General features: G+C 38.0%; 1 protein-coding gene across 4 annotated transcripts in view; it reads left to right on the top strand.

The window, feature by feature from the left end:
- NADSYN1 (NAD synthetase 1) overlaps positions 1-20,583 on the top strand; it is a 40,265-nt gene that overhangs the window by 1,444 nt on the left and 18,238 nt on the right. For 3 of the 4 annotated variants that reach the window (XR_014491550.1, XR_014491551.1, XM_083355255.1), the window contains exons 2-13: positions 408-468; positions 2,008-2,124; positions 5,582-5,635; positions 7,517-7,606; positions 8,466-8,517; positions 11,692-11,780; positions 13,538-13,655; positions 14,126-14,257; positions 14,518-14,592; positions 14,775-14,899; positions 15,737-15,785; positions 18,180-18,282. Coding sequence is in view for 2 of the 4 variants with exons in the window: in XM_083355255.1 (XP_083211381.1) it covers positions 408-468; positions 2,008-2,124; positions 5,582-5,635; positions 7,517-7,606; positions 8,466-8,517; positions 11,692-11,780; positions 13,538-13,655; positions 14,126-14,257; positions 14,518-14,592; positions 14,775-14,899; positions 15,737-15,785; positions 18,180-18,282 (1,065 nt within the window). In the remaining 2 variants the exon portion in view is untranslated. The remainder of the gene's footprint in view (positions 1-407; positions 469-2,007; positions 2,125-5,581; positions 5,636-7,516; positions 7,607-8,465; positions 8,518-11,691; positions 11,781-13,537; positions 13,656-14,125; positions 14,258-14,517; positions 14,593-14,774; positions 14,900-15,736; positions 15,786-18,179; positions 18,283-20,583) is intronic. The other variant, XM_083355256.1, reaches the window with a different exon arrangement.

Here is a 20,583-nt window from a genome sequence, read left to right as displayed (position 1 = left end):
GTTGGGCAGAGAGAGTTATGTACAGGGTAATAAGTAGATGCTATTTGTTGAAATCTATGTTGTCTCCAGAAATATGAGTGTTAATGAGAATTTATATGGTTTTCCTAGTTCTGCTAGCAATAGGGTTCTGAAAGCAGCTTTGTTATACTGTTTTTAAATTACAAGACATCTTAGCTTACCTGTTCTCTGAGCTAAGAACTTAGCTTAGACAGTATGAGAAATAGGAATTTCGTTGTAAAAAGTTTCTGAAAATCTCAGTTGTTTTGTGTTCCCAGTATCCTTCTCAAATATTCTTTTCTTGCTTTGCAAAATCAAAGGATACACATCACTACTTATATTTCAAACCATGGGAAGGTTTCTCTGACAGCATATTGTATGTGGATAAAAATTATAATTTAATCTCCTAGGTATTCAAATTGCTAAAGAAAAAGGAGCAAGATATCGACTCGGCCCAGAACTTGAAATTTGGTTAGTAATTACCAAGTTGTTTGTATAAACCAGTTACTCCCAACCTTTTAGGCATGCTGAGTGCATTTCATATTTTGAAACTTTATCTTATAAGATGGCTATTGGGGGAGGTGCTTGTATAGTCACAAAATATTATTGGAGGGACATAATTAGATAAAAAGAACAAAATTGGTCAAGATGCTACCTGGCATCCTGTAACCCCCACCCCAAGATTCATTACCAACTTTTATTAACTTTCTTTGGCCATGTAGGCACATCTCTTAGCACTGGGCTGCACCTATGCATTCTTATTTATGTAAGAAAATTTGGGAATCCAGGGGTATTTCTGGAAATTAAGATGCTACAGGCTTGTACTTTGCTTTGCCACATGCATTTTCTTTTCCTTTTTTTAATGAAAAATGAAGTGGGACATAAAACCTGGTAGACTTCAAGAGAGCTATCTAGAAACATGAAGGATATAATATCTGTTTTATTCCATTCAAAGTAACAAAATCAGTGCCCTCTTTTTATAGAATGATATCTGCTCAGGATGGTTAATTGTGGTACTTGGTTATTGAATGGTAGGGAGAAGATGGATATTGTATATAAATATTCAACATTTTTGTGGAATGACAAAAGAAAAATTATATAGAAATTGCAATAGTTTGGTGTTCTAGATGTTGGTAGACTATAGATTGTATTCTACTAGACCAGGGGTCAGCAACCTGAAACAGTGAAAGAGTCACTCGGAACCGGTTCCCTCACAAAAGGAAAAACTGGGAGCCGCAAAAAGTGTGCACACGCGCGTACATACGCGCATGTGCAGAACAGGGTTTGACTGAAGAGTGGAGCCAAGGTGAGATATGCACCTACCCTGCATATTTGAATTGATTGGTTGAACTTTTTTAGTCCCACTTTTTTTTTGGATTTGCACATGGCAGAGGACTGGGAGCCGCAGGAGATGGCTGAAAGAGCCGCATGAGGCTCCGGAGCCGCGGGTTGCAGACCTGTGTACTAGACCATGGATGAGTTATATAAGGAAATCTGGTTTAAAATGATGCAATATGAGGCCAATGTTCCAAAGGGGTAGTGCTTTCAATGGTATCCACATTAGCAAAATTTTGGCACCAAAATTAGACCTTTCAATTTTCCCTGCTTTTAATTGGTTTAAAATTGTATTTTAACTGTATTTTAATTCATATTGTTTTAGTTTTTGAATGACTGCCTTGCTGCTATTTTGTGCAGTGCTTGCATTTTGCATTTCATTTTATTTTATTGTAGATTTTTTTATTCAAATTTTGGTGTGTTTTCTTATAAACTGCCTAGAGAGGTAGTTTAAAAAAGTTAATAAATAAAATAAATAAAAATAAAATAGAGATAGTAATCCAACAACATACTTTGTTACATATACCCAGTTTCTCTGACACATGGACTTATTTTAATAAATTAATTATGCATAAATAAGGTGAATAAAGGTGTTTCTATTGATATAATTTAGAAAATTCATCTCTTGCAAATAGTGTGGGATTTTTTGTTATTCATATCTATTTTGTTTTGCAGTGGTTATGGCTGTTCAGATCATTATTATGAATCTGACATACTGTTACATTCATTTCAAGTTTTGGCTAAGCTTTTGGAATCTCCTGGTACTGAGGACATAATATGCGATATTGGGATGTAAGTGTGTAATTATGTCATTGCATATTGGGGCTCCTCCTCTTCCTCTTCCTCCTCCTCCTCCTCCTCCTCCTCCTCCTACTACTACTACTAATAATAATAATAATAAAAGTTGGAAGGGACCTTGGAGGACATCTTGTTGAACCCCCTGCTCAGGCAGGAAACCCTTTACCATTTCAGACAAATGATTGTCCAGTCTCTTAAAATCTTACAGTGTTGGAGCATTTACAACTTCTGGAGGCAGGTTCTTAATTAATTGTTCTAACTGTAATCTCTTTGATTAGTTTCCATCCATTGGTTCTTATCCTTCCTTCAGGTGCTTTGGAGAATAGCTTGATTCCCTCTTCTTTATGGCAAACCCAGAGATATTGGAACACTGCTATCATGTGACCCCTAGTCCTTCTCTTAATTAAACTAGACATACCCAATTCCAGCAACCATTCCTTATATGTTTTAGCCTCCAGCCCCCTGATCATATTTGTTGCTCTTCTCTGTACTCTTTCTAAAGTCTCAACATCTTTTTTATATTGTGGTGACCAAAACTGGATGCAGTATTCCAAGTGTGGCCTTGCCAAGGCATTGTAAAGTAGTATTAACACTTCATGTGATTTTGATACTATCCCTCTGTGTGTTGGCTCTTTTGGCAGCTGCGGCACACTGCTAGCTCATATTTAAGTGATTGTCCACTAAGATTCTGAGATCCCTCTCATAGTTACTACTATTGAGCAAGGTACCACCTATACTATACCTGTGCATTTGGTTTTTCTTGCCTAAGTGTTGAATCTTACTTTTTTCACCATTGAACTTCATTTTGTTAGATAGCGCCCAATGTTCATGTCTGTCTAGATCAGGGGTCAGCAACCTGAAACAGTGAAAGAGCCACTCGGAACCGGTTCCCTCACAAAATGAAAAACTGGGAGCCGCAAAAAATATGTGCGCATGCGCATACATGCACACATGCACAGAACAGGGTTTGACTGAACAGTGGAGTCAAGACGAGATATGCACCTACCCTGCATATTTGAATTGATTGGTTGAACTTTTTTAGTCCCACTTTTTTTTTTTTGACTGCACATGGCAGAGGACTGGGAGCCACAGGAGACGGCTGAAAGAGCCGCATGCGGCTCCGGAGCTGCGGGTTGCAGACCTGTGGTCTAGATCCTTCTATATCTTATGCCTATCTTCTAGAGTGTTGGCTATTCCTGCCAGCTTGGTGTCATCTGCAAATTTGATGAGTTCCCCTTCTATCCCCTCATCCAAATCATTGATGGAAGATGTTGAAGAGCACTGGGTCCAGAACAGAGCCCTGGGGCACCCCACTACACACTTCCTTCCATGTAGTTGCAGTTCCATTGAGGACCACAATAAGATTTGTCTGGCATGATCTGTTTTTGATAAACCTATGTTGGCTTTTGGTAATGACTTTGTTTTCCTCTAGCAGTTTGATGATTTGTTGCTTGATTATCTTTTCCAGACTCTTCCTAGGTATTGACGTCAGACTGATAGGTCTGTAGTTTCTTGGATCCATTTTTCCCCTCTTTTTTGAAGATGGGAACTACATCAGCTCTTTTCCAGTCCTTTGGTAGTTCCCCAGTGCTCCAGGATCTTTGAAAAAATGTGGTTCTGCCAGTTCCTTGAGAACCTTGGGGTGTAATCCATCTGGTCCTGGTGATTTGAACTCGTCTAGGATAGACAGGTGCTCACTTACCATTTTCTTGCCTATCTTCACTTGTGTTTCTAATCTGTTTTTTATGGTACTGTTTTTTAATTCCATTTATATCCCGCCCTTCTCTGAAGACTCAGGGCGGCTTACAATTTAAGCGCAAACCAATGTGCTTAGCAATAGCCTTCATTCTATGTATATGACTGCTTATTAGGGCTTTCGCCCCCCCAAGCGGCATTATTACAAAGTCAGCTTATTGCCCCCAACAATCTGGGTCCTCATTTTACCTACCTCGGAAGGATGGAAGGCTGAGTCAACCTTGAGCCTGGTGGGACTCGAACCTGCACTAATTGTAGGCAGCTGGTGTTACTTAAGGAGGCATTAGCCCACTGCTCCACCAAGGCTCCTTTGATAAGTTGGGCTGTTTTTTCCCTTTGTGTAAAGACGGATGCAGAAAATGAGTTAAATAGTTCTTCTTTCTCCCTGTTACTTGTCACCTTCTTGCCACTTTCTCCAACTAATGGGCCAATCATTTCCTTGATTTTTCCGTATTTGTCCGTATTTCCCTTCTCCTGCAGGATCTTTGTGGTAGAGGGGACTGATAGCGTGGTAGCTTGATAGAGCAAAAGGGCTGAACTGGACACCTAATTTCTGCCTGAAGAACACAGTTTAGAAACCCTGTTTACAGATCGGACAGTATACAAGTTTGAATAGAGTACTGCGAAAGACAGCTGCAAAACAAATTACACAATTGCCAAACAAATATTTTAGTAGGAAAGAGCCAGCAATGTTAGCTTCAGATGAAATTAGCTGATTAAAATATTGCTTTCTTTATGAGATGAACATTTTAAGTATTCTTCAAATTTATGTTAAGGGTAAAAACATATCAGATGTCAGTATCTAGTTTACTATAAAAAAGTTAAGCAGAACGTGGTACTTTGATGGGAGAATCAGGCAATTCCAGAAGGAAGTTTTAAAAAGTCATGGAAGAAGGCTGTGGCAAACCACTTTCTTATTGCTGCCAAAATATTGCTGTTCATGTCCAGTTCATCTCAGTTTGAGAGAATCTTTATTTTAAAATATGAAACAATGTTTGCAAAGTCCAAGTTTTAGATAATTTTTTTAAGCTACAGTATCAAAGAATCGGGAGGAGAGTCTTGTATTGAGATTATTTACGTTTGCTGGATTAAGATGTCTAGTGATTTGAAGATTGATACCAGTATTCATCACATTATTCATCATTACAGTATTCAGATATCATCACTTGAGGTTTTTAAGAAGAGACTGGATGGCCACTTGTCTGAAATGATATAGGGACTCCTGCTTGAGCAGGGGGCTGGACTAGAAGACCTCCAAGGTCCCTTCCAGCTCTATTCTGATTATTATTATTATTTTGATCATTGAGGTATTTTAGAACAGAAACCAATTAGTATTTTTACCATGTGTTGGAGGTTTAAGAAAGTGTAAGGTTTACCCTGCGTCACTTGAAAAGGTTTATCTTCAGTAGCAAACATTTGAAGACTGTTTTATAATAACAAGGTAGTTTAAAAGATTAACATTTGGCTTCTCCTTATTTACAATAGATGACAGCAATGCAAACAGATATTTTGGAATATACTTTTGGTCATCTTAATTTGAGATTGTAATAGATACAAACAGAAATAAAAAAATATTTCTTGCAAATGGTCAAAAAAAGAAATTTGAATGCAATCCAAACTCAGTTTATATTCTTAAAATAAAAAGAATCCAATTTTAAGTAAGGAAATGTATAACTTAATATCTTTATTTCTGTAGGCCCATTATGCATCGGAATGTTCGTTACAACTGTAGAGTAATTTTTCTAAACAAGTAAGTAATTAGAAATACTGTTTTGTAAGCTGCCACAGTCACTTGGTTGAGATGGGCAACTATGAAAATCAAATAAACACGTTGATTTACAAAACATTAAAGATACTGTTTTGTAAGCTGCCCAGAGTCACTTGATTGAGTTGGACAACTTCAAATCAAGCAATCACACAAACAAATAAATGCTGTCTGCCATCCTGTCCTTTAATCCCAGATAGTCAAGCTCTGCCTGGAACTGATAATCTGAAGCCTGAGGAAAATTGGGAATGAAATAATTAAGGTTTTAATGCACATACTGAGGTTTTTCACATTAGGGCTTATTTAGACAACATTGGCTTTTGAAGATTTTGCCAGTTCCAGAATGAAGGAATACTTCTGAATCTTTGTCTGTTCCAGGATGGTCCTAAGAACACTGAAGAGTTCCTTTAGGGAAAGGAAAATTACTGAAAATGAAGGACAACATTGCTTCTAAAGCAGGGGTGTCAAACTGCCGGCCCACGGGTTGGACGCGTCACCAGGAAACTGCGCCCACACCATTGCTGGCAATGGAAGAACTCCAATACATTGCGCGATGTCACGTGATGTTGCGAGTTTGACATATCTGTTCTAAAGATTTACCATTCATAGAATTTTGAGGGAGAAGAGGATCTGAAAATCAGCCATTCAGACATTCAGTGTTTTTTTTGTAAAAGAAAAAGGTGCCGGAACTCACACATGTCATACAACCTGCCTTGCCTACCCTACCTACAAGGTTCCATCCAAAAAAGGTGCCGGAACTCCGTTCTGAGCGTTCTATGAGAAAAAAAGCCCTGCAGACATTGTTTACCAAATGTAATTAAAGCCTTTAACTCTTAAGGGGGAAATTTACTGTAACTGCATTTGGACTATATCCCTTGATTCAGGAATGGAAACATTACTTCTTCAGACAATAACCTAGTTAATTTTTTTAATTTTTTAATTTTAATTCCATTTATATCCCGCCCTTCTCTGAAGACTCAGGGCGGCTTACAAGCTTAGCAGTAGCCTTCATTCTATGTATATGCCTGCTTATTAGGGCTTTCACACACACCCCCCCAAGCGGCATTATTACAAAGTCAGCTTAATTGCCCCCAACAATCTGGGTCCTCATTTTACCTACCTCGGAAGGATGGAAGGCTGAGTCAACCTTGAGCCTGGTGGGATGCGAACCTGCACTAATTGCAGGCAGCTGGTGTTACTTAATGAGGCATTAGCCCACTGCTCCACCAAGATATAATTGCTGAATAGTAGGAACAGTTCAACCTTATAAAGTGATTTACTATTGTTTTACATGCTGAGTTTCACTTTGAAATCAACACAAGTTGGATGGGGTATGTTTGCTTAAACCAAATGTTGTTTATGCAATTAGCCTATGGCTAATGGAGAAACCAGTAGGTTTATGTTTCAAGTTTATGAATAAAAGATTAAAAAGGTCTTTGGTTGCTGAATCTGTCTAGCTAAATCCTGACATCTCATCTCCTCCAACTTGAAAGATACTTATAATGTAAATAACTTCAGCCTGTTTCATCTGTTAGAGACCTGCATGAAGCTTTGAATGCTCAATGGAACAAGCAGCTTTTAAAGAACTTAAAAGGCAAGGAGGTGCTCCTTTTTTAGGAGGCAAAATATTTCACAACGTTGAAGCAACTCCAGAGAAAACATGCTATCAACCCACATAACTTTATATGGAATGGCTAGAATCATAGCTTCTTGTTATAATTCTGTTCACATAGCCCAGAATTTGTAAGTTTGACTCTTTTATTAGTGGATTTAGTATATTTCAAATATGGTAAGTTATGATTTAAAACAAGTCTCCCATTTTCATAGAATATGCTTGTAAGACGTTTTCTTTTTGTTTTGATCAAGGAAAATTCTTCTGATAAGGCCGAAGATAGCATTGGCAAATTCAGGAAACTATCGAGAAATGAGGTGGTTCACTCCTTGGAATAGATCACGGTAACCTCTCTTCCTTATATTTGCTTCTGCCCAGATTAGTCTGAAAAATTGGGTTACCCTCGATGTTTGCCACTGCAGGTCTGCATTAAAAGATCTTTCAGAAGACATTGCGATTTTAAAAATATTTATGATATTAGCATCCCTGTATTCTGTGGATAAAACAGAACTGATTGTGCTTGTGGCATATAGAAACTTATGTTCACCTTTTTCCCCACAGGCATCTCTACAGTATACCAGTATGTGCTTATCCATCTCACTCATTTTTGATGGATCTTATTGAGTTAGCTGCCCATGGTTTCCTCATAGCAGCCGGTCCCTTCCTGAACAGCCTGCCTAGTTGGTAGTAGAGTTGTTCTACTCACACCATGTGTTCTGCTGTGTGGGGCTGTTTCACTATGGTGCTTAAGGGACCTGTCAGCTACACTGTAGGATATTAATGTTGTCCACAAATAGCTTACAGTGAGCTGTGAATGATCTATGGGCAGTGCTAAGCAGTGAGTTAGCCTGCAGTACTGCATTCTACACTGCACCGCTACAGCTCTGTGGTGGCGTAGTGACCCTGAGGATGTAGCACTGACCCTCAAAAAACATGTTCTACATCCCCTAAATTCCATCTGCCATTTTGTGCATGCACAATGCAACAGAAATAAGGCCCAGATTGCAGAGATGGAAAAACCTTTATGATCTTACCAGGATTTGATCTCTAACAAAGGTATCCCAAATCAAGGGCAACAATAGTACAGGTAAAAGAGCCACCTGTGCAAAAAGTGACCAAAAGTGCATGTGGCACAGATACAATGAAGATTGTTAACTGTATCTTTATGTTATATGAAAACGTTTGCAATTTTGTTTTTACTAGGCATGTAGAAGAATATTTTCTTCCAAGAATGATACAAGAGATTACATCTCAGGTAATATTCTTTTCTCCTGGATTCAAGAATTTTTTAATTTTCTTTTTTTAAAAGAGTTTTATTGATTTTTTTACAATAACAACCTTAGTGCCTGGTGTATAGCATGTTGTCTTGGTTCTTGAATTATTTTTTACAATCAATAATAGTTAATTAACAGTCAATAATAATTTATTTTTATATTTCCATAATTAGTATATCAACTGATAATATATTTCCTTGATTCTTTCTTCTCCCAATAGTGTTCTCCTTCAGCATTAAACAAATATAATTTTTGATATTTGATATTATTGCTAGTGCTAGTCGTTTCCGACTCTAGGGGCTGGTGCTCACCTCCATTTCAAAGCCGAAGAGCCAGCGTTTGTCCGAGGACGTCTCCGTGGTCATGTGGCCGGCATGACTAGACGCCAAAGGCGCATGGAACGCTGTTACCTTCCCACCGTAGTGGTCCCTATTTTTGTACTTGCATTTTTACATGCTTTTTTAAATTCATATATAAATGATTAAATAAAAACATTTTCTTCTATATTTATACCAACAATAATAGCGTCCATATATAGCATTTTTTCCTTATAAACTTATGTTAATTTCATAAAAGTCATTGATTCACCATATGTCTTATTTTCATAAATCTTGTTTAAGCTCAATTTCTCCATAATATTCAAACAATTCTTATCAATCATAATTTTCTCAATAATTAACATGTAAATATCCAAATATTCCACTTAAATATATCATCCCTGTATTTTCATATTTCATATAGAAATACTATACTACTTATAGTATTTATGTATCATAACATTATCTATAACATCTTTTCTAATCAATTTATATTTCACTTCTATTTGTAAAAATTAAATCACTATATATCATTTTTTCAAAGTTCTTATTAAGCCTAATTTTCCCTCAATATTTCAATCATTCATTAATCCTAAATCTTTTCAAACTAAATTTGTCTTTAAAATTCAAACTTTTCCACTTTCATCATCCCAATATTTTTACATTTTGTATCTTATCAAAAAATACCATATTACTTATATCTCTTATCCCACTTATTCTAAAGCCCCTTTATAGCCAAAGTTATTTGTTTATTTAGCCATATTCAAACAAGTGTTTGCTCGTATAATATTTCATCTGGTAGGGTGAGTAAAGATTGTTTTAATTTTCTGAAGGTCTAGGTAAATGGCTGAAATGAAATTCATGTCTTTCCTCTGGGAATTCTTGGAGTTGTGATCCAATTATAGGGAGATAACAAGTTAGATGATGATTTTCTTAGCCTCTTTGGAATTGCAGTTTGTAACCAATAACTTTTAATCTTGCTTCATTTCTCTTAACTTTTGAGATACAATTAAATAAAAATAGTTCATTGACCTAATTACTTGCTGATATCTGTGAAATGCACTTAAAGCAAAAGCTGAAATAAACCTTGGGCTGCTTAATTTTTTTCCTAAACTTTTCTTAAAAGTGATAGATCTTTTACTAGCAAGATGTAAAAAATTGTATACTGCATGTGCCTGTTTTGAAAAATAAGGGCTTTATCTAAAAAGTCAGTTCAGCCTTTATTTATAGTTAAGAAAGTAAGTTTTAAATATTTAATTTTGCTTCTTAGTAACATAAGGAAGTACTGTATTATTTATAATTACCAAATATTTTTATACCTGAAGCTTACAGTAGACTTACATAAAATCCATACCATAGCATTTAGATTGACTATAGCTGGTAGTCCTAATAGTATTTTTTCTATCTTGGTTTGTTTTTTCCTTTGAAAATGTTTTACTTCTCCTCCAAAAAGCTGCTTCAGTTCATAGACATATACCTGACAGACATATACCGGATAGATGATATGTTTTTAATGGAGCTATACTCTGGTTTCAGAAAGCAGTATAATGCGGGCAGTCATCCTGTTGCTTACAGAATGAATGCAGCCCCAGAATCTTTTCTTTCTATCTGTTGGAATTCCCAAAACTCATGTTGCTGAAATTCAACACTGAATAGCAGCAGATTCTTGGTTTACACATATGCAAGTCTATGACTGTAATAAAATTTTGATTGGATTGGATTGGATTACATACAAAATAGAAAAGTTTAACATATGAAAATAATAGCAAGACAAAAGTCCATTCCTACTTGGGGCTGCCTTTGAAGGCTACTTGAAAATTTCAATTGGTATAACATGTAGCAACCGACTTGCTAGCACAGGGGTCAGCAACCTGAAACAGTGAAAGAGCCACTCGGAACTGGTTCCCTCACAAAAGGAAAAACTGGGAGCCGCAAAAAATGTGTGCGCATGCGCGTACATGCACGCATGTGCAGAACAAGGTTTGACTGAAGAGTGGAGCCAAGGCGAGATATGCACCTACCCTGCATATTTGAATTTTTGGGACTGCACATGGCGTGCATGTACGCACATTTTTTTTGGGGGGACTGCACATGGCAGAGGACTGGGAGCCGTAGGAGATGGCTGAAAGAGCCGTATGCGGCTCCGTAGCCACGGGTTGCAGACCTGTGTGCTAGCAGATGAGAGCCACTTTAGGAGCATGCAGCCAGCAGCAGCCCATTGGCTGATGGCATGTTTCCAAGTACTATTCAAAGTTCTGACTATAGGCCCTATGCGGCATGGAGCCATCTTTTCTCTGGGACCATCGTCTTTGACTAGAATGTACCCATTACGTGAATTAGCTTGGAGGTAGATCAGCAGATTCCTTCCTCTTGGGAGTCTGAGAAAAGTGTGGAAGCATGTTGTGTCAATGGCAGCCCCATCCCTTTAGAAAACCTTATCCCATGAGATTCAGACGGCCTTCATACTCTTGACATCCTAAAATGTGGTGAAGACCACCTTTTTTCATCAAGAACTGGGGCTGAAAGTATTCTTGTAGGGATTTTTAAAAACAAGATTTTAATTAACTATTTTTAGATTTTCAGAATCTTGGCTGGAATATAAGTTATCTAAACCTGCAGCTAAATATTTCATTTTCCCTTCCCACTTGCCCAACATCGTTTGAGTTATTGCCCCAATGCTTCTGATTGGCAGGGTAATTCTCCTTGCATTTGGATATTGAGCACACTATATGTCTTAATCATACTTGGGACAAATATCTTCATTTCTATTGATCATATTTCCAGTTATGGATCCCTTTTATTTCATCTCTGATGGTCCATCCACATTCTTTATCTTAGGACAGCGTTCCATTTGGTGATGCAGTACTTGCAACTTTGGATACCTGCATTGGGACTGAAATCTGTGAAGAATTATGGATACCAACCAGGTAAAAGGAATAGGCTTAAGTCTTCTTTATAGTTTGTTTAGAAGTGTTAACTGCACTAATTTCTGTACACAAAGAAATCTTTTAAGAAATTGAATATTGTTTCTTCAGTGCCTAATTTTGAATTTTTTGTTAGTTCTTTTCACAGGGCTTCTGCTAAAACAAAGCACAACAAACCAAAGTTTGCTAGATGTACCATGCATATATGTTTGTTGTCCAAATGGAAATGCCATAATTACTAGGGATATATATTCATATTAGTTAGAACTGTGATGGCGAACCTTTTAGAGACCGAGTGTCCAAACTGCAACCCAAACCCCACTTATGTATCGTTGGGTGCCTGGTGGGCGTGGCCCATTGGGTGGGTGTGGTCCATTGGGTGGGCGTGGCTGCGGTGGTAACGGCAGACTGGGTGGGACTAAAAAGTTCAATCAATTCCAACTTTGCGAGATCTTTTTTTTCCCCGCGACAAGTTGAAATTGATTGATTGAACCTTTTATTTTTTGCACACGGCTGCGGAGGCCTAAAGCAAAAAGATTTTATAAAACCCAGCTGAAGGCCTAGGACTGGGGCGACGGCGCGCGTGCCCACAGAGAGGGCTCTATGTGCCACCTGTGGCATGCGTGCCATAGGTTCACCACCACAGAGTTAGAATATCCTTATATATTAATACCACTGACTCCTTCAGAGGATCCTTATCTTTCTTTACCTATTAACACCAGGGCAATCACAAAAAAGCCAAGTAAACTCATAATCTCACTGTTGGGCTGTAATGTACAAGTAATCCTTGACTTAATGACCTTTCATTCAGTGACTGTTCAAAGTTATGGCCATGCTGAATGAAGGGACTTAATGACCATATCATCCAAAATGCTACTATGATCAGTAGTATGGAACATCTCTAAGAGATCAAGGAGGGTTGGGATGGATGCACCATCCCCATTATAGATCATCTACAAGCTCAGGCAATGCCATTTGAGTACTACTTGTAGTCCCGAAACCTGACTGAAAGGGCTCCAGATGATCCACTTCTTCTTGAGTAATAACATTCATTGCTCTCAAGGATGCTAGGTTTCCATCACCCTGAGGCCCTGTAGATCTGACATCAGCGCCTCTGACAAGTTGAACGAGAAAGCTACAGATGCCACTGGGTATATGTCTACTACTCCCATGAAAATTTTCAGTTCCACTGTTGTTGGTGCTCATCATTTAGACCCAACGGCTGATTGGTGGTGCTTCCAGGCTTGCACTCTGCACCTCACAATAGTTGATCTGTGGCATTGCTGTAGTTGAATAGCTGATCCCCAAAACTGACCTTATATGTTGCTGTATCTCCAACATATTCTCCAGCTTCTGTTGGTCCCAACTGTATCTGGTAGGCAGGTTTCTCCAAAGCTGGTTGCTGGCTGCTTAGACGCTCCAGTTACTTCAGCTTTCACTGTTAACTGCAGATTGGGTTTATAAAACAATTCCAGCAACACAAAGAGGAGAAATCTTTAACTTCATACACCCCAACTCCACCCCTCAAACATAGCATTAAAATTAAGTTTTGGCTTGCCATTATGGTTAGTAAGTCAGACAATCAAATCAAGGAGAATTTCATTGAGTGTGTACTTTTCAAACAAACGGGAAACTCCTGCTGGGTTACAAATTCCATTAACTGCTCAGTTCTTTTACTCTTTTTTGTAGTATGTCATAATAGTAAAATATTTTGGATTAATGGAGGCAAGCTATTTATTTGCTTGCTATTTATTTTGTAGCCCTCACATTGAAATGGGAATTGATGGTGTGGAAATCTTCACCAATTCCTCTGCAAGTCACCACGTCTTGAGAAAAGCACACACCCGAGTGGAGTTGGTAAATTCTGCAACAGCAAAGGTATGTTCCTGGCATGTTTTTACATTACATGTGATATTTTTAAAATTTTTGTAACGTGACTCAGGGTGATTTGTGAATTATCCTGAGGCTCTCATGGTGATGGAAATAAGACACTGTGATGTGTCAATGCATCTTCTCCTTATAACTTCTTATAACTTTCTGTGACCAGAAATCATCTCTATGTAACTGGTTGCAGTTGCAGATTTGCATTGTACCTATTAAAGGTTTCCAAATCTTAAAACAGATTCACGATTGTTCAGCTGTAGTAAAATGAATTGTTGACATGTACTGGCTTGCTTTTCCCTAAAAGTAAACATTACTGTGCTTCTGGATTGCTTCAGTGATAGTCGAAATAGTTGGTGTTTAGTGCTGTCCTAAATAAGATTGCAAAACATTTCCTCTACTGTCTAGAGGAAAGGTTGTTGTAATTAGCAGCACATGCATTTACACTAATATATATCTTTTTCCAGAATGGAGGAATCTATGTCTTGGCAAACCAGAAAGGCTGTGATGGTGATCGCTTGTATTATGATGGATGTGCCATGATATCTATGAATGGTGCTACAATTGCCCAAGGACGTCAGTTTTCACTGGATGACATAGTAATGCTCTAGCAGGGGGTGCAGTGCTTGATAATGTTGGTTAATATACATTACATTATTCAAAGAATACTATCTGTGAGTGTTGACACACAACAGGAATTTTATCAGTATAGGCAGGATTAAATAAGCTCAAAGTGCTTCTGTGCCTGCAATATAAACTATATAACTAGTTACATTACAGTTCCACTATAGACCTCTAGTGAAAAATGGTTTTGAAAATGTACCTAGAAGGATATCAGCTTCTCTGTCACTTTTTTCAGGAAGTTCTTGTTGCCACTTTGGATTTAGAAGACGTCAGAAGTTACAGAGCAGAAATATCATCCCGAAACTTAGCAGTAAGAATTTCTTGCTTGTGTTTTCATTTTTTTCTCCTTATAAATAAGTTCAACACTGTGTGCTAGGCATAAGTCTTTACAAGCAATGAGCATTAAGCAGAACTGTCAGATACATGGCTTTTACTGAAAAACATTATGTCATTTGTGTGGTATGACATTATTTCTCTTTTTTAACTGACCAGGCAAGCAAAGTGACTCCTTACCCTAGAATAAAAGTAAACTTTGCATTGTCAAGTTCTGACGATATCTGCACACCTACAAGTGAACCTATCCAGTGGAAGTATCATAGTCCTGAGGAAGAGATCAGGTAGGCAAAAATGGGTTATGTATGGCTCTGCCTGCACCAAGGACATGTGACTTTAGTTACTCCATCTTCATTCTTTTTCGTTCAAATCATCTGTTTCATGGAGTGATCTTGTCGACAAAATTAGTAGAGTGGAAAATCCGCTTCTCTTAGCCAGGTTTCTGTGTTACAAATAAGGGTTTAATTAGTTTAACTACTTAACTAGTGCAACATCTGCATAATCCATAAAGAATCCCAATTTAAATTTACATAAAAGGATGTCCTGTGGCAGGGATACCCAGGCTGTGGACCATGGCCCACTACTGGACTGTGAGGGGTTTCCAACTGGGCTGTGGAAACGGCCAGTGAGCATGTGTGGATGCGCACGCATCCTCACTTGGGCGAGCACATGCGTGTTCCATTTGCGTGAGCGGCAGGCATGTGTGCACGCCGTTCACGGAAATGAAGCTGCTCATGCGCTTGCTAGCCGCTTGCATGAATCATCCCCTCCCCCTGCTAGTCCGCAAAGCCGGGAACATTGGAAAACTCTGTCCTATGGTATATGCCTCTGGAAATTATCTTTTCTTGAAGGAAGGGTTTTTCATTTAGGGTAAGAACCTTCAGGTGCAGCAAGGGCAAAAGAATTTTGAAGAAAACCTAGGCTCTTTGGAATTTCGTCTGAGTAATCCTACATGATTGGGCTGTATATAATGGGTAATTGTGCTCAGCATAAACAAAGTATTGCTTTACTATAAAACATTCACAATGGTAATTTGTGATTCCAGGAAGAGAAATGACATGATTTTGTGAAAGTGTACTTTTTGTATTTGTTTTAAAATATGTCTGCTGTTAAAATTTCAGCCTAGGTCCAGCATGTTGGCTTTGGGACTATTTAAGGTGTAGTAAACAGGTAAAGATTTTAATTTTTTATTGACTCTAGTTCTAAACAGTGGTAAAATCTGTATGAAGATTTGGGGAAAGAAGGGAATATATGTATGTGTGTGTGTATGTATGTATGTATGTCTAACTAGAAACTTGGGAGTGGCTTAATGGACCTACATATGCTGCCTTTGTGCTGTTTATGATTTGACTCATCACCTACATATATTATCTTTTTGACAGCTTGACTTTTGAATCTGGCTCTAGAGCAGTTGGAATGAAATTGAAACTGGTTTTACACTGGAAGAGCTTGGGCATGAGCATTTGGCCATTGGCAAAAAGTCTTGCTGCCTGAGCTTGTTCTCTTCCCCCTTTCCATAAAACATAGTTCCCTATTATATTAGAGGGCTTTACACGGAGCAAAGGGAGAATGCCTTAGTGCAGGCGTGTCAAACTCGCAACATCATGTGACATGTCATGATATATCACAACTTTTTTTCCATTGCCGGCAACGGGATGGGTACGGTTTCGGCATGACGTATCTGGCCCTGTGGGCTGGCAGTTTGGCACCCCTGTCTTAGTGGCTTTGCATCTGAAATTTTTGACATATATGAAGTAAATGAATGCAGCATGAGTTGGGATTGTGATGAGTGGTGCCTTGTGTTTGTAGCATTGTCCATCTGCTAATAACTTAAAGCTGGGATCCCCAATCTTTCAGTCAATAGGCATATTTGGAAATTAAGAGCACGCTATGCATACTCTCATAAATGGAGGAAACTCCATTTGGTAAGCTTTTTTCCAAATTAAGTCCTTTTTTTTGTTAGGCGGAGGCAATTTCTATACCAATGTTTCCCCTTGGAGCTTACTAAGTTTCCTGCCCCCACTCTCTAAAGATCCTTTTAATTAGAAAATAAGTCAACTGGAAACTACGAACTTGCAGAGAAAAGCAGCAGACTCAGGCACACTTTATTTTGTAGATTTATCTTGAGTTCATACAGGAGATCTTATAAATGTACTTGGTAACTATATTAGTAACTAAATGGCGCGATCTAAAGACGTATCTCTTTGAACAAGCTGGCCTGGCCTGATGGGAGGGGGTTGGTTTTTTATTACTTTTAAATGTGTTTTAACCTATTTAAGAGTTCTGGGCACTTTGTTTAATGTTTTTTAATTTTTGTATTCTGTCTTTTTAACATGTATTGCCCTGTTCACCGCCCTGAGTCCTTCGGGAGAAGGGCGGTATACAAATAATAATAATAATAATAATAATAATAATAATAATAATAATAATAATAATAATAATAATAATAATAATAATAATAATAATCAGCCCAACTAAATTTGCTACAGCACTATTCCTGCCTTAAGTAGGTTTGCAAATTTAGTTGGGCTGATAATACAGTTACCAAGTACATTTATATAGTGTGCGCTTACACACTATATTTTACAAGGTTATTTATCTGTTAAGAGTCATAATTCTGAAAGGCTGATAGGGTGGGAAAGGGAATATAATAATAAGAAGGAGGAGGAGGAGAAAGAGAAGAAGAAGAAGAAGTTGGAAGGGACCTTGGAGGTCATCTAGTCCAAACCCTTGCTCAGGCAGGAAACCCTATACTATTTCAGACAAATGGGAGTCCAGTCTCTTCTTAAAAACTTCCAGTATTGGGGCATTCACAGTTTTTGGAGGCAGGTTGTTCCAATGATTAATTCTTCTAACTGTCAGGAAGTTTCTCCTTAGTTCTAGGTTGCTTCTCTCCTTGATTAGTTTTCTATCTGTCTTGCTTCTTGCCCTGCCTTCAGGTGCTTTGGAGAATAGCTTGACTCCCTCTTCTTTGTGGCAGCCCCTGAGATATTGGAGCACTGCTATCATGTCACCCCTAGTCCTTCTCTTCATTAAACTAGTCATACCCAATTCAGCAGCCATTCCTTATATGTTTTAGCCTCCAGACCTCTAATCATCTTTGTTGCTCTTCTCTGTACCCTTTCTAGAGTCTCAACATCTTTTTTACATCGTGGTGACCAAAACTGGATGCAGTATTCCAAGTGTGGCCAGTTCTGACAGTTCTTCCATATTCTTATGTAATGGGTGTCTTTAGTTGTCATTGTTCAGAGAGACAGTTATGAAAAGAGAATATCCAAATAGTAGATAGTTTCAGACAAACTAATAGGTTCTTTTTGTCTTACCTTTACAGCTGCAGGATTTTAGATAATATTTTCTACATCTGTTTTTTAAATAGGTTAAAAAAATGGTAAATTAACCTTCATTTTGGATGTTAATAATTATGGGTCATTCAATGGATAATTGCAACTAGAACTAAATAATGTCAAAATAATAAAATTATGGTTTGAAGATACAACTCTTGAAGAATTGAATACATGGTTCCCAACAATGTTCTAATTTGGTTTCCTTATTGTGATTGTTAAGGGAGGATTTTTCTTGCCACTTAGTGGTGGTGTGGACAGTTCTTCTGCAGCCTGCATTGTCTACTCCATGTGTCTTCAGATTTGTTATGCAGTAAAAAATGGAAGTAAGTGCATTTGAACAGTACGGATTACCAAAGGTTAGTTGTAGCTATGCCATTTTTCATAATTCTAGGAAACCCTTTCTGTGTTTAATTTGTTCATTGATTATATAGATTTTTTTTAAAAAATGAATTACGTCCTTGGTCCCTCTGGCTCCATCATTTTTGACATTGTTTGACATTAACTTTGTTAGGAAATGTACAGGTGGAACTGAACCAGTTACCCTTGACCATTAAATTACCTTAGGGAACACCTGCTGCCAGCATCAACTTCCCTCCGCCCTGTGCGTTCCCACAGAGAGGGCCTCCTCAGGGTGCCACCGGTCAGAGAATGCCGATTGGTGGTCCCCAGGGGGAGATCCTTCTCTGTGGGCGCCCCGGAGCTATGGAATCAGTTACCGGTTGAGCTCCGGACGGCGCCCGATCTTCGCTCCTTTCGCCGCGATCTAAAAACATACTTGTTCGAACAAGCCAGCCTGGCCTGATGGGGGATTGGTGGGTTTTTTACTGTCATTTTATTGGGTTTTTACTATGTATTAATTGTTTTTAGTGGGCATGTATTTAATCATTTTTTAATTTTTGTAATTCTGTATTTTTATTCTTGCCCTGTTCACCGCCCTGAGTCCTTCGGGAGAAGGGCGGTATAGAAATATTAATAAATTAAATTAAATTAAATTAAATGAGTATATCCGCAAATAATTCTCTAAGCATTTCACCATGGTTCAGTATTACGAAGTTATAATTTCATAATATTGTGTCATGTAATTATAATTAAGGCTGTGCAGTGCTTTGGATTTGAAAGGGAAAATAGAATTCTTTGAAGTACATGGTAGGGATATAACATCTGTTGACAACTTCTTAAAGCAACTGCATCTTGTCTTAAAACCATGCAGCTGCCTTTCAACAGCTGTAATACAATGCTGGGAAAAGATGCACATTTGCCTCTTGAAAATTGAAGTTCTACGCCCACCTATTCCATGTTGTATTTTGGTTAGACTGTTAATAGTTACGTCTAACTTTTTAGTCTTTCTGTATAACACATATAACCTAAAATGTCCAGTGCTCTATGGCAGCTGTGTTTTCTAGAAAAAAAATTAATGGTGTGAGCAAAATGGAAGTAATTGAACTTTTATTGTCAAAGTACAACCATGTATACATTGAGATTGGTCCTTTGTTACCAGTCTTCTCACTGAGATATTTCCAAGACGTTTTCAAGCAAGCCTTTTTGCCACACAATTTGAAAACTACATAGGTGATATGTTTCTGTACTTAGAGCATTTGCTAACTAAACAGGATGGAATTAGCTTTAAAGATCTAGAACTTTCTGGAAGGAGCATTTTGTTTGGAGGGTCAAAGGGTTCAATAATTTTTGAGTTCTGAATCATACATCTTTTCCTGCAATATATAATGTGTTATAATATATCTGCTTATAAATATAATTACACTGGAGAAAATTACAGTATTGATTGCCAAAAATTCCCTGAGGTAATTGCTATTGGCTATTGTCTTCTTTGAAATGCTGCTGTATTATTAAGTTGGGAGGAGGAGAAATCAAACAATGAAGTTATAAGTGGTACTGGCAATAATCTCCTCTGCTTCTCCGTGGACATACCACAGCTTGTGTTTTCAGCGATGCATAGATCCCCAGTGACTCCCAATATTATAATTACTAAAAGCTAATAGCAAAATTTACTGACATTTGAAAAGAGAAGTATAGTAATAAACTAGGCATGCCATCACTAAAAAACAAAGAAAGTATTCTGAATGTACTCTCAAAACCTGCTCCGCTACCATATGTGGTATGATTTCCCTCACCCCACCCCACCCCTACTTGTGTCTTTGAAAAAGTTAAACTGAACCTTGGGTCCATTTTTTTTTATTGTGATTAGCTGTAATGGTATGTCAAAAAGATTTGAGAAATTGGGCAAAGAGATGCTAACATTTCACTCACTGCATCCTCTTTACAGCCTGAGTAGTTAGGGACAGGGCCCCTTCTGAGCCTCTTTCTCTACAGCTGTGGGTTATGCCTTCTCTAATTGGATTGTTCCATAGCCAGCATCTCTTTGCGCCTTTCTCAAGTCCTTTCTAACATATTAAGCGAAGCTTGAGCAAGATCTGCAGGATTGTCTGGGACGCTACACATCCTCTTCACAACCTGTTCTCCTTGTTACCTTCTGGGTGGAGGCTTTGTGGTATCTGAAGCAGAACATCTAGATTCAGCCACAGTTTCGTTCCATATAATAACAACCTTGTGAATTCTCAAGTTTCCTGTTTCTGCTATGTGTTCAAAATGGACAGTGATTAATA

Source organism: Vipera ursinii (genome assembly GCF_947247035.1).
Source record: "Vipera ursinii genome assembly, chromosome: 1".
Taxonomy (NCBI): Eukaryota; Metazoa; Chordata; class Lepidosauria; order Squamata; family Viperidae; genus Vipera; species Vipera ursinii.
The sequence above is the reverse complement of the archived record's forward strand: the minus strand, read 5'-3'. Positions and strand labels throughout refer to the sequence as shown.